At 35.8% G+C, this 17885-nt stretch overlaps 1 protein-coding gene across 1 annotated transcript in view; it reads right to left on the bottom strand.

Moving 5' to 3' along the window:
- Positions 1–17885, bottom strand: part of SORBS2 (sorbin and SH3 domain containing 2) — a 178944-nt gene that overhangs the window by 77063 nt on the left and 83996 nt on the right. The window contains exons 3-6 of the mRNA XM_040965938.1: positions 9870–9919; positions 6120–6212; positions 521–547; positions 167–291 (exon numbers count right to left, since the gene is read on the bottom strand). Coding sequence (XP_040821872.1) covers positions 167–291; positions 521–547; positions 6120–6212; positions 9870–9879 — 255 coding nt within the window. The 5' untranslated portion in view covers positions 9880–9919. The remainder of the gene's footprint in view (positions 1–166; positions 292–520; positions 548–6119; positions 6213–9869; positions 9920–17885) is intronic.

A 17885-nucleotide genomic window follows, 5' to 3' on the forward strand; every position in this document is an offset into this window, starting at 1 on the left:
AAATGAATACCTGTTTTGAAGCTTATTCTTTGTGTCATAATACAAATGTAAAAGACATACTTGACAAAAAATGCTTCAAAATATGCATGGTGGAAAGAGCCTCTAAAATAATTACCTAATAACCGCACTTTAAAATCACCCAATAGAGAGCAGTGTGCAGGATTACCTGGGTTGGTGACTTTTTTTCTTGTAGGTTAGGTCGAACGCTCCTAAATCCTTTTGCTGCAAGAGAGGAATATGTAGCATCTCCATTCAATGGCTCTTGATTTCGATCATTGTAAATTCTCCAAGCTTTTATTAAGGGAAAACAGATTGGATACAAAAATATCTACGTTCACTTATGGTTTTTTTCATATAATTTATCATTTAATTGCAAAATTGAAGTGTGTTTACTAGATGTTCATTTGGATATACATTACAGCATAGACATTTAAGTATAACATGAAGTTAACAATATGCTATGAACATGTTGAACAACGCTCACACAACATCAACAATAGTTTGAAAATCTTTTCTGTACCTGAGTCTGGTGACTGAGAATCACGCCCTGAAAGACAGAAAAAGTTGAATTAAAACTACAGTGAAATACATAAACTAGCTAGTAAAAAAAATAATGTGGCAAGAATTACACATATTATTTTTGCAAATGTTATCTCAGTTCTAGAACTCAGAGCATATCAGCTTTGCACATGGGAGGTTTGTTCATAATTCATCCACTATCTATAATATACAATTAGCATATATATTGATCACTAATCTTTATCCCCAATAAAACTGCAGCCATATGCTTTTAGTCCTCTTCTGCCCCCATATAGATACCTGAATTACTGAATGCCAAATTGAAGGATTACATGTGATCTGGTTTTAAACAGTGAATGTTTCTCCTGGCATTAAATCAAATCACTACACCTTTGATTGGTTAATGTCCTCTCTTCCCGAACATAGTTAGCTCCTAAGACAGAGACCATTGTTTTTGTAGCTTGCTTTATTTTCTTTTTCACTTTAGGAAATTTTAAACATGCCTAGCATATTATGTAATGTTTGTGCATTATTATGTAGACCTGAAGTTTTTTTTTCTTATTAAGTGGCTTAGAAAAAAATTACAAAGTGACCTTTTAAAAACCACTTTATACTCAAATATGAACTATTAGTAATGCATTCCATTGTCTTTCAGCTGTGGAAAATAATTTTTGGCACTAATAAGCTGCTTTTATTTTACACAGCTCAGTAATGTATTTATAATCAGTTTGATTGGAGCCGCACTCCAGGATCTGCCACACACACATTTGAGGTAATCAAGCTGTGCTGTCATGTGGTTCTCTCCCTTTAGAGTGATGAACAGTGGCCTTGGAAAGGACCCTGGGGGTCAATTTGTCTAAACTGCTGCCCACTTGCTGCAAGTATTCTGCATATCCCCTGAGATAACTTTGTAATTACTATTATTTCAGTAGCCAACAGAACATGAATATTGTATGCTAAAGCACTCTTCATTTGCCATGGTCATATTTCAGAAACAGTTATTTTGTTTAAGCCTAAATACATGAATTTGAAATGATAAAGATGTGTTGAGAACTGCAAGTGCTTTTTAGATCTTTTTGTTCTATACAAAGTGCTCTTCTAATCAAAGGGACTCCAGCTTAACTTAACTTGGAAGAAGACTGATAAATCTCATGTTTTATGATAATTGATAATTATTTGCTTGGAAATGGGCATTTATTTTCCTCTTGTTTTTTTAAATATGATCGAAATTGGAAGGCTGGGTATGCAGCATGTGCTTGGAGGGAGAATAGGAGCTATCTGTCGAGAAGGGTAAGAGGGTATTCTGAATACTTTCTTAAGACCTGGAAGGAAACTTAACATGTGTAGAACTGTTTAACACATGTGCAATTGTGAAAAGGAAGAAAAGTGGTCATGAATTAAAACTTGCAGATGAATACTAATGATTAAAGTCTAGATTTAAGCAAGTGGTGCTTTAGGGATATTAAAGTGCATAAGAATTCAATTTCTTTAAAAATAAATCCAATTATAAATATTAAAAAACCCCAGTCTTAATTTGCTATTTTATTATAGTCTTCAGAGACAGGCATTGAAAGACAGATATCTTCCCTCAGGATATAACTCAGCATAGTCTTGCTTTTATCTGTTTCCTGGTAGAAAAAACTTATGAAAGGGAGGTTTAAAGCAGGTTATAGAAAATACCCCAGATCCACATCAAGTATGGAGATCATTACAAAACAACAATTAAGTAGGTCAGTGACTTGGCAGATGGGTGGGGAAGATGGTGTTGTCCCAAATCTTGAGCATTACTGACAACCACTCAAATGCGAAAAAAAAAAAAAACCCAAACACTGTTGTTTTCAGGGTCCCAGGATCAGAGTGCTTAATTTCTAAGACTGTTTGGTCAATACACATTGTTTCCATGGAAACTCGAGAATGGCTAGATGGGATAGGTTTCTCTGTCTCTTGGCTGTCTTGAATGTGACTGTAACTAGCATCTTTGAAAATTAAGAATTACAAGTGCTCTTTATGAGCACAAGGAACTACCTCTGTCTAGGCACAGAGGAGTGGATCTCTGTCCAAGATGTAATTCAGGAGACTCTTGGTTTGGTGTCAGGAATGCAGTGGGTATCTCAAAGGTTCTTCCCAACTTTATGATTCTAACATCACAGTTTTTACATGTTATTTCTGATCCCTAGTTGTCACGTCCTAACACGTACTCTCAGGTTTTCTTTTAATTCCTCTTAACTATTATGCTGTATTAGCATCATTGTATCTTTTTGTTGTTGTTGTTTCTCAAATACTTTTTTTTAGCTATTTATTATCTGAAAGGCAGAGTTACAGAGAAAGACAAATCTTCCATCTGCTGATTCATTCAGAGCTAGACCAAAACCAAGAGCGTGCAGCCCCATCAGGGTCTCTCCCATGGGTGTCAAGGGTCCAAGCATTGGCCCATCTTCTGCTGCCCTCCCAGGTACATGAGCCAGGAGCTGGCTGGAAGTGCGGCAGCCGGGACCTGAACTCACTCTGGTGCTGGATGCAAGCGTCCAGGGTGACAGTTAACCAGCTGCATCACAACGTCAACCTCCTAAACAGTGTTTTGCTCAAATGCTGCTGGAGGAATTGTGCATCATGCAGATTAGCATGGGGTGGGCCAGAACCTCAATGGGAAAAATAAAGCCACAGATACAAGGGAAACTGGGAGACCAGCATTCCACAGTTCAAGGTCTGGCTGCCCCACTTCCCATCCAGCTCCCTGCTGATGCAACAGGGAAAACAGCAGATGTTCCTGAGCCCCTGCACCCATGTGGGAGACCAGGAGAAAGCTCCTGACTCCCGATGCAGACTGGGTCAGCTCAGGCTGTTGGGGAGTGAACTAATACATGGATGATATTTACAACTATATATGTGCATATATACATTGTACCTTTCTTGAAAATTATTGATAAGTTTCATTTTTATAACTCATTGATTTGATGCAAGAGTTAAATTAAGCACATTAATTAAAAGCAAGTAATTGAGTGCCTATTGTGTTTCTAAGTATTCCAATAAGGTCTTTTCATGAATTTTCTTCATTTACTTTCATTTAATTCTGACAGTCATCTTGAACTTAGGAAAGGATTAAGTTCTCAGAGAGGTAGGAAAACTATAAATTTTGCTTCCTTATTTTTAAATAGGAGAATTTGCGGGATGGACAGACTCGTTTTCTTGCAGGCATAAAATAGGCAAGTTTTGGTGGGCTCCTGTCTGTTGCAGTGATTTCAGCACTGCAGCTGATCCATTTGAACCACATTAGCCTGCACTGTCAAGTGTTTTTGGTAGATTAAAATGTACATTGATTGTTTCTCTCTACCTATTATGTTGGTTCTAGCTCAGGTTTAATGAATCAGTGTATGCTATGATGTTTTGTTCAAAGGAACGTCTAGTAAAAAGGATGGCTGATAAGGGGACAAATACAGCAAAAGAGACTTGGAACCTTTAATATAGGTGGTCTCAGCTTTATGTAAAGGAGGCTGTATTTCAATAATATTAAATATAATAAATATTTATTAATTCTCTTTTGTTTCATATAAGGACAGTGTGTCCAATAAGTTCTTACAAAATCTTACAGAAAGTTCTTACAGAAAGTTTTGGGGCATAAAAGATGCTGATTTCTTTCCTTAATATGCAACAAAAACTTCTTCAAAACTCATCTGAACTTATACTAAATGACACAAAAATGTGTGTTTCTTAAGTGACAATTAAATCCAAAATCTAGGATACTTCATCCTCTAGAAATCTTATATCAATGACAGAAGATTTAATATCCCAGATCCACTGCACATTCTTGTGACTGTGGCAAAAACATGTTGTGTTTGGGAGGTTTTGTACCTTTCTGTTGAATAAAATGATATGAAATTGTTAATAGTCATTTTAATCCTCCAAAATGGCAAACCAATCCAATCTAACACTGTTCCTTCAGTGATTAGCTCTATAAATAATAACAAACTGGATTGCTGAATGTTGTTTCATTACTTAGCAGGTGCATCAGAGGTCCATACCTAAGTATGGATTGGCATTTTTCCTGGTTGAAACACAAACAGCATTCATGCCAAGGATGTTTCAAATACATGATAATCCACTCTGGTATTTATTTTCTTCCTTTCCTTCACTTCTGTTTTTATGTCTAATAAACATATCTATAGTCTAACATGTTCTCATGTCCATATACATGGGTTCAGATAAATATAAATACATAGGTTTTTAAAAATCCAAAATGAGTTAACTCTACATTTATTTTAATGAAGCTTCCATTTTCTTTTAATGTAATATATTATGGAGCTTCCTAACTTAAAATTTAAATTTAGACATTGACATTCATTTATGGACTGGGGGTAGGTGGAAGTGGGATTATTCAATTTGAAGTTTATTTCCTTTCTGAATAAATCTGGATAGTCTAGAATAACATGGCCTTAAAAAGAGATTGAATATTTACTTGACTGCTAAAGGTGTATGTGTAAAAGGCTGTGACAAGCGTGGTGAGGATTAAAATTATTTGGATTCTTCATCCTCTTCTCATTTGTGCTCCAAAACTGATTCTCTTATATTTAGGAAATAATGACTTTCCATTGGCAACTAACCAGTCAACAATCAAACCAACCAAGCAGTGACTGCAAGCTTCATGTCTATTTTAGAGTCTAGAGACTTGCTAGTTCACTTTGATTTTCTTCCACTGCTGTATCTCCTCCTGATTTAGACTCCACCAGTAAGATTGAGTAAATTGTGACAGACACTATGAGGAAACCCATCATCACATCTTAGAATTATATCTTTGAGCCACGTTGATTCTTTTATCTTTGTTGTTATCACATGAATATGAAGTTGATCAGAAATGTGTGGTCATAATTATCATTTTATTTTGCTGTGATACTGAGAATCTGAAGTATTAAAACTACTTTAAAAAGGATTATGTAAATTACCTACTAAATCTGAAAACATAAAAAAACTCATTGATTGCTGAAATAGCATATTTTGAAGAACTTTTTAGAGTATATTTATATTTGTGGGTACATATTTAGTCTTAATTGGTCAAGATTTTGTTAAGCTTAAAAGCATACATTAGAAGGATCTTTAAAGTAAGGGAAGGTTAAAATCTGTGTCAGAGCTAATATTGTAAAATTTTGTGTGCAACCTTTGGTGAAGAAGTGAATAAAGTACCAGAAAATCCCTCCTGTTGAGTCTTTGTATGTCAGGATCACAGAATTTTTCAGGTTAAAAAAAAATGACAAAACAACATCAATTACCTTAATGAAATGGCATCTTCCTTTGGTCCATGAGGTAACAGAAACTTAAATCATAATTAGCACAATGACTCAACGTATTTTTGGCAAGTGACTGTTGTTTCTAATTAGATTTTTAAGATGTTTTCTCTAAGAGATCAGCTTTCCTGACTTCATATTTTTAGAGCAAGAACAGTCAGAAGGGATCAGAGCTATTCTTGGGACAAGAAAAACAAGAACTCTTGGGGGCATCTGAAAGGTATTTACAGCCATTTTATTCATCAAAACAGGATCATTCTGAAAAGAGAGAAGATCAGGTGAAGCCATTCAAGTGTGACATTCTGTGAGTTAGTGATATTATACCTGCAGCCAATAGGTTTGGAGAACTTTGAACTCTCTTCACAGATGTTAACGTAACAGACATGGCGGCACGCTTGCGAGCACACCCACCGCTATCTGGAAGCAAAAAAATGAAATAGCAGAGGCCAAGGCAAACAAGAAAAGCACATGCAACATCATGCATTTTAAGTGAAATGTGCCAGACTTTCATGAGAAGGGTGATTAGAATTAGTAATCATGGAATACATCTACAAATTTCACACCCACCTGCAAACTGAAAAAAAGACAACAACAAAAGAAAAGATAAAAAATTAGGAGTCTGCCTCAGAAATAAACGCCAATGTCTTAATAAAACAATGAAAGATTTTATATGCAATGTTTTATAGTTTTTGTTGAATGAAAACAGGCACAGAACTCAATTTTCCTTATATCATTTAAATTCAATTCCTACCAAATCTACAAGCAGTGTACCTAGTCTTAAAGTTTTGGACTACTTATATTTCAAATTTAAATTACAGTGTAATAATTTTTAATCTTTCATTTAGTTTTTACTGTGTTCTAGATGTTGTGACTTCTAAAGACAGCTTGTGTAATTCTTGAGATAAAGTGACTGACATAAATATGATATATTGACACAATATTTATAACCATCAATATGACAATATAATCATCACACATAATCTCTTGTTAATTATACTTGTTTGTTTTTTCTTCAATTAATAGGGGAAATATCCATTCTGTTTACTTGATGTGAAAAAACTTTAATTACTAATACAATGATTGAAGCAAGATAGTAGAAAATTATTGCTGAAAGTGTCACACACTATAAGATCAATGGATCTCAAAATTGATGGAGCGATTCTCTTATCAAAATGTGATCATTTCTAAAATAACAGTTTCCTTACACCCACAGAAAACATTTAAACCAGAAAACTTATTTCAACATGAAAAGAGAGAAAACCAAATGAATCAAACTCATGCTACCAAAACGAATGAACAAAAAAAGCACAGTGGTATTAACATAAAATTGAAGACACCTTCAATAGAATTTAAGCAAATTTGACAAACTAGAAACAACTATGACAAATGTCTGAAAAAACTGAACATACAGCTAGCAGACACACCAGTAGCTACTGACTGATCCCTACTCTAATATGGGTTTTACTTTAGTACTTAGTTTTTTTTAGCTTTTATATCTGAAAATAAGTAGAAAGATGAGAAGTAAAAATTCCAGACTCAAAAGATTAAGGTCATGGGCCAAATGCATGATGCTCCAACTGCAGACTAGGAGAGCTCCAGCTACCTCAGTGCAATTGATGACAAGTTGGGGAATATTTCACATTTCTAAAAAAAAGTGCAGTGCTATTTGCTGGACACTGCAGAAACACTGGCTTGAGGTAATTCCATTTCAGTGTAAGAGATGGTGCTATATCCCTGGTAATGACTTCATGTCCTCGAAAAACTGCATTTGAAGTGGCTGCTCTGATTAAAACAAAACAAAAAAACCACCAATATACTTAGACCAATAAATGAAGAGTGACAAGCATATTTGTAACATGTTATGTAATTGTCACATTAAATGGAGGCCTTAAATTACTGTTTCTTTTTCAATCTAAGTGTATTATTTTGTCAAATAATTTCTAAGTTGTTAGGACATGAATAGTTTTCCACTATGCTATGGGACTCCTGGAAAGAATTTCTAGTGCTGGAAAGCACTCTGATGAGTCGATCATAAATAGTGAATTATTTGATAGTATTCTCTTTTCTTTAATAGTGAGGATGTCTCGCAAATTCTAAGAGGGAGATACAACACATTTTGTCTATTATCCTACACTGCTTAGTTTTCCACTATGAGTAGTAATCCATACTACCATTGGCTAATTTTTTTATGTATTTAACTCAGAGTAAAGACCTAATTCAAGATATTTTAAAATCTTAAATAATGAAGGCCTATTTTGCTTATTTTCTACTTAGCAGCCAATTTATACCTTCCCAATATAGTGGTAGTGCCTCTAACTTAACTCAAGCAATATTTATATACACATATGTTAATGTGTTGTTTTTGTGGTAACATTGTGATATTCCTTGGGAATTATAAACCAAACATTTTAGTTATTTCTCATCACTTTTGTGCATAAGTGCGAATATCCTATTTTTCTTGAATTATACTTGTGTAATAACTCTATGCAAATCAACGCCCCATCCAAGGTCAACTTATTCTTTATTTATGACAGAATGCTTTTAGAGGATTATGTGCAGATTGCTAAGCAGTAGGTGGGCTCAGGTACCCAAAGACTTAAACAAACTTACCAAATCCTATTTGCCTACTTTGCTAACAGAAATTGAATTCCATGAATAATGCTCCTTCTTGAATGTTTTGGGCTTTTATGAACATAGTATATGTCATATAATCATTCACATAAATTTGTATATATCTTTAAAATAGACATTATTAATAAATAATGAAATTAAGGATATTGGGAAGTGATGCTTAGCCCTTGTCTTCCTGGAGTTGCATCAGAACAATCAGTATTTGTAAATTCCTGACAAAGGCATTTTGCTGGAGTAACTGTAATGCCTCAACATGGCTTGTCCTACTGTGGCCTATTTGCTATCATCAATCTCCTTTGCCTCATGATATTTTCTGTTTTGCTTCCCACATCTAATAATGACGTCTGCATTTGCCAAAATGCCTTGAGTTGATTCATTCCTAGGAATCACATTTCTCATAGTTTCTAAATCTTCCTCACAATTGGACTGTGTTCTAGCCTGTTCCTCTCCACTGCTGTGAATCAGCTGCATTATCCAGATCCAGACAGCACAGCATCTATAAGATCAGTGACAGCAGGTCTCTGCTTGGGAGCAGCCACAGGAGGATGGGCATGACCAATGGCTCTACACTTGATCTAAGGATTAGAGATGAATTAGTTTTCCCCAGTGGTTGCTAATCTTCCCTCTGGGTATGTGGATTACGATTACTGAGCTCCAAAAGACAATGAGCTTGATAGGAAAAAATATCTTGGGTCATCTTTTTTCTTTGCTATGGAGCAACTGCCTAAAACAGCTTTCCCAGAACCTTTGTGTATAGGAAGTGATATCATCTGAACACAAATGGTAGCATCTCAGTGAGGAAGTATTTTTCAAACTACTTAATAATGTACAAAAAATTGGGGCGTGGTGGGAGATGAAATTATAAATCAAAGCATGGTTATTGCACAAAGCTCATAGATACATAAAATACATCACAATCATCTACAATTAAGTATTCCATATGGATTTCAGAATAATGATGTCATTGAGCTATTTGGAAGTACAGTTCTGATAGCTAAAAGTATAAACTTAAGACTACATGTGTATTATGACTGTAGATTAATTACACTAACTTTAAATAATGTTCTGGCATTCTACCTGGTACGTTTGTCTACACAGAGAGTTTGCAGAGTGGCCGAGTTTAAATACTTTCCATTGGAGCTACTTGGCTTTGAATTTATAAGAAAGGAAAAGTTTCAAGAGTCTGCACCAAATGACATTAATCTGTTCTTAGTCTTCATAGGAATTAATTCTAAAAGATGATTGGAGACAGGGGGAGTAGCAGCTGATAACAGAACAGAAAATTCTACTTTTGATGATAGTAGGATTGGAGCATGAAGACGAAGATGTCAGATAATGAATGTATACTGCATATCTAGTTAGAGAACTAAACTAAGAATTTTTGGCAATGATGCCTTTTAGAGAGCAAGACTAAAGAATTTTTAACTAACAGAGACAGCATACCTGTATTCATTTTGACCTTGAAGGGTTTGCTATTAAAGTCTTCAGTTTTCCTGTAGGAAAAAAATGATGCAAAATTTGTTCACAAGTATGTGGAACAAAATATCATGAAGGCTTATTTTTATTTTTGTGTGCCAGCTTATTAGTATCACAATAACATTAGTCTTATTTAAATTGGGACTTCATGCGGTACACAGACCTTAAAATTCTGCTCAAGTTCAACTTGAGCTTGACTGATCCTATGATCATAAATTTATGTTTTTGGGTATGGTAATTGTTAATGGAGCACTATGGAGAATTTTTGTTTTTAAAATTAAATTTCTTTTGTAAACATTTATATGGATTTTGTTGTCCTTTAAGAATGAATATATCATTGGTTGCTAAGTGTCCTCTTCCAGAATTTTGAAAGGTCCCCTGTTATATTTTTGAAGTTATTACCTTATGTGTGTAGTTCAACTCATTGCCAGGGAAAATATAGTGCACTTCATTCACAATTTGAAGACAGTGAAGAAAGATGAGATTTATCTCTATTTTTATCAGATGCAGAAGTAAATGATTGCTACAAAATCCATTTTTTGTTTTAGATTCAGACACTATGCTTTCCCCTCCCCCACCCCCTGTTGAAGCTGAATGGTATTTTGCAAGTGAAAATAATGCATTAGAAATGGTTGGTCAATTAGCGTTTGTCTCAGAGGAAAGTCTTTAACATTGTGTACTTGATTACATGTGAGATGATGTAGTTATTTCTCTGGCATTTTCTATTAGCCATTTTTAGACTTGCATTTTATCCATGCCTAAGACCAAAGAGGAAGGGCACACGTATAAGGAAGGAAACCTGCCTAGATCAAGAACTCTAAAAGAAATGTTTAACCCTAGCTGCTTTACCTATCCAAACATCCACACAAAGTTACCCAACACAGCACATTCACAATTGCAATGCACTTACACTCTAACATCTAATAATTCTTAACATTTTATTTATCCTAATAGATGAGCAGAAATAGGGTTGAAATGAAATTGCTATCATGATCATTGGTTGATAAATACCCTGTCAGTCAACATATTTTGAAAATGTAAAAGAAGGCAGCAGTGGAGAGTATTCTGGTTCTCTTGGTGAGGAATCTTATTCCCGCCTCCCTTCTGACCACTCGCCTGTGTTAAGGAGTTCTGCTCAATGAAACATCCATTATGGTGTTGTAATGTGACTACTGAAGTACATCTCTTGTAGAAGGTCTGCCTGTGTTCAGTCCAACAGTGAAAATGTCATAATAAAAACAAAATGTGAATGGCAACTGATTTTAATGATATCTGTCTTTTCTCCCAGTAGGGGGAAAATGGTAAAATAATACAAAACATAATCCTGAACCAAGAGGAATAGGGTCTCTCTTTTCTGTCTCGCTCACTCTTGCTCTCTCATTGTCCTTTACACTTCTTGGGCTCTCATTTCTTTTTACCTAGATTGAATTAGGAATGCCTATGGGGTTCAATAAACAATACATCAATGACTATATAGGCATACAGAATGGGTATAATCACAGTATTGATTTTCACCCCTATCTATTTTTTTCAGAGCTATAAATTGAAAACAATTCAGGTGGTAGCCTCACTACGTGGTGTTTAATTTTGGGATCACCTGCTTATGTTTGGAGTCCATTTGTCCTGGAACGATAATGCTGCGTGGGAGAAGCAGGGCATTAATAATCCTCAGAGCCTCCACATCACTCCTGAGTTACCCTAACAGTGCCGTGAACTGCACAGTGAATTCTCATAGGCCAATTGACTTTACACAGTGACTGAGGGAAATTTTTCCCTGACTTTTCATTGTTTACAAATAAAGAAGCACATGCTGGTTTTGTTTATTTGGCTCCTGAATTACACAGGAGATGTGATATATTTCTGAGAAGTTGACATTGTAGCCTCACGTCATATCAAAGGGTATCAGTGGGATGGATGCCAGTGAAGCCTGTGAAGGGGGCAGTGGTCGGCATGGAAACTTTGAGAAAGTTCCCTCAACTGTATTTATTTTAATCTCTTAATACCAAAACTCCTAATAGGTTATCCTTACATGGACAGAATAAATGGAAAAGCAGAGCCTCAGGGGATGTCTGTGACCAGGGCCCAGGCAGCTTCTAAAACAGGAAAGGAGAAATGATTTCCAGAAAATGAAGATTTAGAGGCACATTTCTCAAATTCTATTTTATCACCCCTTTTAGAACCAGGCAACACTTTATGTTAAATATCGCTGCTGGTTTTTAAGCTGAAAGACAGATAGTATTTGGCCTAATTGAGACAGAAAACACCTAACACAGAAGGAAAATGAAGTCTGACACTGTAAAACCTGATAATAGATAATGATAATGTTTTTATGCCACATTAGAGAACTAATGGCAATATTTATTCATTGTATCAAATGAAGATATTTGCAAAACATACAACACTGAAGAAGTAAAATAGAATTAAGGAGCACAAAGAGGCGCCACAAATCCTTGAACTTCTCATCTTTAAAGTGATGTATCCTGTTACTTGTGAGTGTAATTTGTGAGGTTTTCCAACTTTGCATTGTTTTGGATGTCAAGATGTGAAATGACTAACTTCCTAATCAGGCAAGACATTTTCCAAGTTGTTGAAAGAGCCACAGTGTTTAAGCCCTCAACAAGAAGCTGATACCCAAAGTCTACTTGGGTGACTAACAAAAATGCATGATTCTATTGTCATATTTACACTAAAGCTATTGAGAAATTGATAACTGAGCACTCTCCCCAGACAGTTTAAAGTGAATTCGATCCTTTTGTTCTGTTCTGAAAAAGCCGCTTTGGTTATGCTTGCGTAACTTGCTGTGATTATTCTGGAAAGCATCAAATTCCTGGAGTATTTGCATGTTCCTGGAAGACAATATTTCTTAAATTGTATTAAATAGTGCTTGGTTCAATTGTACTTAAGGCCAAGACTAGAAAAATGGCTTGTAAAAATACAGAGCTTGAAGTTTAGCAGATAACCCACAGAGCATGAAATCCTCTGTACATTAGGAGGTCAAAATGATTTTTAAGAGGTATTATGAAGCTGTATTTGCTTAAATTCAGTTATTCCCCAAGCTTTTTTAAAATACAAGCATCAACTTCATTTGTATCTTGATTTGGGTGCAGCAGTTGATTTATTTTCTTTAAGTACATGGCAATAGATTGTGTTGTTCATACCTTGGCAACAACATGATTTTATGACTTCGGGTTGAATTTTACCTCAGTTTCTTTTGATTACAGACCATCTTGTTCTGGTGGGGTTTCCACACCTCCCTCCCCCTTTTTTTTAAGGAGCAAAAGAACTTTTGTCCTCAAAGGTGCATTAAAGAATAGATTGGTATTTCAATATTTCAATGAAAGTGCAAAGAGGCTTCCCCTCCACAATGAGCACCCAATGTGACTACATTTGTAGTCATACGCTCATAATTACGGTTGCACTCTTTTGAATATCAGGCTACCCATTCTGTCTGCCCAGGGTGCAGAAACAAGATTCTTTCCTCAATTTTGGCCAAGAATTTGAAGTCATTTTGTTCTGTTAGATGAACTTGATCACGTGGGTCATTTAGCAAACTAGAGGATGAAATTAGAACTCAAGTGATGTGAGCTGATTTCCCATGGATTAATCTCAATTCAGTATATTGGTATAGTTATTTTGAAGTTGCTGTTTATCATTAACACACCATTCAATAAAAAGGACACACAGATAGTTTAGGTGGTAGAAAAATATTGTGAGAGGTTATATATTTTGAGAGATTTATATATAAGAATAAAAAGATGATGAAAAGTCTGGGCGTTGTGGTCCAGTTAGCTAAGCTATTTTCTGTAATGTCAGCATCCCATATTGGAAATGAAGACCCAGTTTGCATCCTGGCTACTCTGCTTCACTTCCAGCTCCCTGCAATTATGCCTGGGAAGCCAGCCAAACTAATTCCAGTCAGTGTGACCATTTCAAGAGTGAATGTATGAGTGGACCATCTTTCTCTCTCCATCACTCTATTGGTTAAAAAATAAATAAATAAATCACATGATTATTCTTAAGGTCTATATCAGATTTTCACCATGACTTTACTTATTTACTTAGATTGGGGTCATTTTTACCCCTTTTTTCTGGATAAACTATTATTGCATTTCTCCTTCTCACTCTTTAACAGTGAGAAGATTAGATGCTAAATGATTCAGTCTTCAATTAGAGTAAAATGACTTAATTTGGGTTGACATTCAGATTATCTTTTCAAACATATCAACATGTTTCTTTGGAATAATCACAGGAAAACTGCAAATGGTATACTGTGTCCTTTTCAGTTCTGAGTTTAGAAACATGAGAATCCACCTCAACCTTTTTCTGAATAATTCTCCCTAATTGGCAGCCTGATTGTGATGCCAACTCAGAGCCTCCTCTGCCAATGAGGGGGAGGTTCTAAAGTCACCACAGGGCATAGTCATTCACACTCATCATTCCAATTTTAGCATATGTGCTGCTGATGTGAGCACGCCATTCACGCTCATAAAAAACACCGAATCCTCCCAATACTCCTAGGCCAATGGTGCCTGAGATACATTCTACACACTCAGGAACCAAATCACCCAATGCATTTATACGTGTCTGCTAGTATCAGATCACAGTGTACATTATTTCCAGGATTAAGTACTCTGAATCTTAAAGAAACAAAAGTGCATGAAGCTATCGACTTTTTGAATAAGAATAAACAGTATCCTTTAAAAGTACTCCAAATTTTCTAAGACCTAAAATTTTTTTTCTGAAAGAAAAAAAAAACCACTGTACATCTTTTCAGGGAACTAGCAGCTTCAAAAAAATACAGATCTCCCTCAGAGACTATATTGGTTAGAAGTTGATAACCCGGTGAATGCTTCTCTTCTTGATGTCATTGCGAAGCCTTAAAGTCACAAATCTATTACAAGAATGTGAGTTTCTTTTTGTTTCATATGATTATGTGACTTAATAATGCTCCAGAAGCTTGCTTTTGTATGCCCTTTATTTTTATATTGTAATTTTTTACAGATAATTACAGGACATATCCAAACACAGGATGTATTCACAAAAGCATTTTTAATAAGATAAAAACTACTTTTCAACTTGATAATACAGTAATAGGAAAAATCTATTTGCTTATTTTGATTCATTGAGCAAAAACTCAATGAGTTACTAGAAGAAATAAGTTGGATCCTCAAGGGAGATCTTGTAAGTCAGGTACTTTATCCAGAAGACATGAGAGTAGTTAGAATATTCTTGTAACAGGTATGGATCATGGAATCGGGAACACTGGGTTCAAATCTTGGTTCTGCCCATTTCTAAGCATCTAACCAAGGTAGTTAACTCACTCTTCTGCTGCAGAAGCAAACCTGTTCCCTCCCCTACAACCCACTTCCCAATCCCTACCACATTGACAATGAATAATTCCCAAACAGGTATCATTCTCATTCACCGATATGTCAACTTTTTTGAAAAAGATAATTATCTATGGCTGGATCGTAGGCCTTCCTAGAAGTGTCTGGTGCATTACCATATTGCTTGATATTGAAGTAAGCTGCTCAGTTGAGCAGTGTGAGAGATTTTACTGTCTTACAATTATCCCGTCCCCTCCTTAGCAACATGTGGGAATTGGAAAGGAATTTTGTTTTCCAAACAGTTTTTCTTTCTTTCTTAATCAACTCCTTCCTTTCCTTTGGCTAAAGTTGTACCCTGCATTCCCACCCCCCACAGCTCACCATACATGTTACAATGAACAGCAGCCATACTCCTAAGGAAATAGCTGAATCAAACATTTGCCTTTTGGCCCAGCTATTGTCAACAGTACTGAGTCGAAGGGAAAATGACACTTGAAGATTGTGCTGATGAACCTACTGAAAAATCTCATCTATTATCTTTGGCAGTTTATAACCCAGAGTGATGGTTGGAGGAAAAGACCTGTCTATAAAATGTCACATAACGGACTGTCTGACAAATTGCAGAATGATAACATCCTGATGACAGCTGCTCTGCTTGTTCACTGAGAGGGAATGTCTCTGCATTTTCCACTGGGGTACATGGAACTAAAAATGTTCATTTCTTTGTGGTCATGATATAATGTTTTGCATTATTTTATTTCTAATACATTGAGACTTTTATCCTACCTGAATACATTTTTCCCCAAAGGGATGTCCTTTAAAATTCAGTGATTTTCAGCATTTCTCTCTTTTTTTGTTTGTTTTGAATTCAAAAGGCAAGAGGAGACACAGAGAGAAAAATGAACCTCACTGGTTCCCTTCTCAAATATTCTCAGTATCTGGGTTGGACTAGGCTGATGCCAGGTTCCCAGAACTCCATCTGTCTCCCATGCAGGTTGCAGGGACCCGAGTACTTGAGCCATCACCTGCCTCCTACAGGACACATTAGTAGGAAGCTGGATGGGATTAGTAGGAAATGAAGTTAGGAAATAAGGACATGGAAACTGATGTGGGTGGATGATGTCTTCACTGTTGTGTCATAATGCCTGCCTCTAATAATTTAATGGTCTCTGGGTGCAGGTTTAGGTCCTTGATCCATTTAGAACTGATTTTTGAATAAGGTGAGAGGAAGGGGTTCTTGCTTCTCATTTCTAGAGACTGCTAGCCAATTATCCCAGCAGCATCTGTTAAAGACACCAAACTTTCCCCCTGGATTCTTTTTAGTGATCCTATCAAGGATTAATTGGCTATACATGTGTTGGCACACTTCTGGGGGTTCCATTCTGTTCCATTGATCTTCTTCTCTGTTTCTGTGCCAGTACCAAATTGTTTTGATTTCCATTGCCCTGTAGTATGTCTTGATGTCTGGAATTGTGATTCTTCCAGCTTTATTTTTATTCTTTGGAATAGCTTTGGCTATTTGTGGTCTCTTGTCCTTAACTGTGTTCATCCATGAGCCAGCCTGGCAGGGATCTTAGAATCCAGCCAGGCTTTTGCATGTCTTTAAATGCTGAAGGAAGCTGACATAGGCCAAAGAACAATATCATGGAATCCCTATGGTAAGTCAGGTGAATTGCAGAAGCAATAACACACATTATCGCTGTGTACTCAAGCTTTTTGTTGTGTTATGTTGGTTTGTTTTTTTCATCTCAGGGACCCTCAGAATGAATACTCTCAGATAATCTAAATTTATGCTTTGAATTTAGTGGATAACAGTTGCAATTAGAAACTTTAATATTGCCTTAATCCAAATGAGGCAGTTTCTAGATGCTGAGTTCTTAATCATTAGATTTACAGTTCTCATCAGAGAATGTAAATCAGTTCATCCTAGAACTTTCTGAATTGTACCATTAAGATGAGATTTGATATTGCTTTTTCTGTTCACTAAAATGCCAACTGACGCAACCTCTTCTAATACTTCTTACCCATTTCAATGTTCCTAGCATTCTTCATTTTTTATACCTAATATAGTCTTTCATACTCGGTCACTATTTAAAGCTAAAACTTTCATGCAACCCACCAAAAATGGGCAATGAAAACAATATACAAATTTCTACTTAAATTGTATATTGGAGAACAGTGAAATTTATTTGAACAGAGTTTCATACTGCACATCGCCCTTACTTATTTGATATGGTGAACAAATGTGGAAGTAGCCAGTGCACTTTTTGTTGTGATCATTGGGCATATTTCAACAGGTTTACTTAACTCTTATTTGACCTGTTCACTCCCTTATTTATTTATAGTAGCAAATTCTCAACTTTCTTCCTAACATTATGGACTTTTGAAGCTCTTGATAAAGTAGAAATTTCTTCTTAACTTCCCAAGCACAAGTCAGGACAATTTCCAGGAAAGTCTGGTTTCATATGTAGGACAGGTGGTGGCCACAGAGGGTGAGGTCACAAAAAACTAACCAAACAAACAACAAAATTGCCACCTCCTTTGCTAAAGACCCAACCTGAGCCTCTTGTTCATTGGGCTGACCCAACATTCAGGCACAGTTGTAGCTCACATCCGAAGAACTTGGTAATGGAACTCCAGAAATCACTGTAGCTAT

This window comes from Ochotona curzoniae, unplaced genomic scaffold (genome assembly GCF_017591425.1).
Source record: "Ochotona curzoniae isolate NIBS_2020 unplaced genomic scaffold, NIBS_Ocur_1.0 scaffold_4505, whole genome shotgun sequence".
Classification (NCBI taxonomy): Eukaryota; Metazoa; Chordata; class Mammalia; order Lagomorpha; family Ochotonidae; genus Ochotona; species Ochotona curzoniae.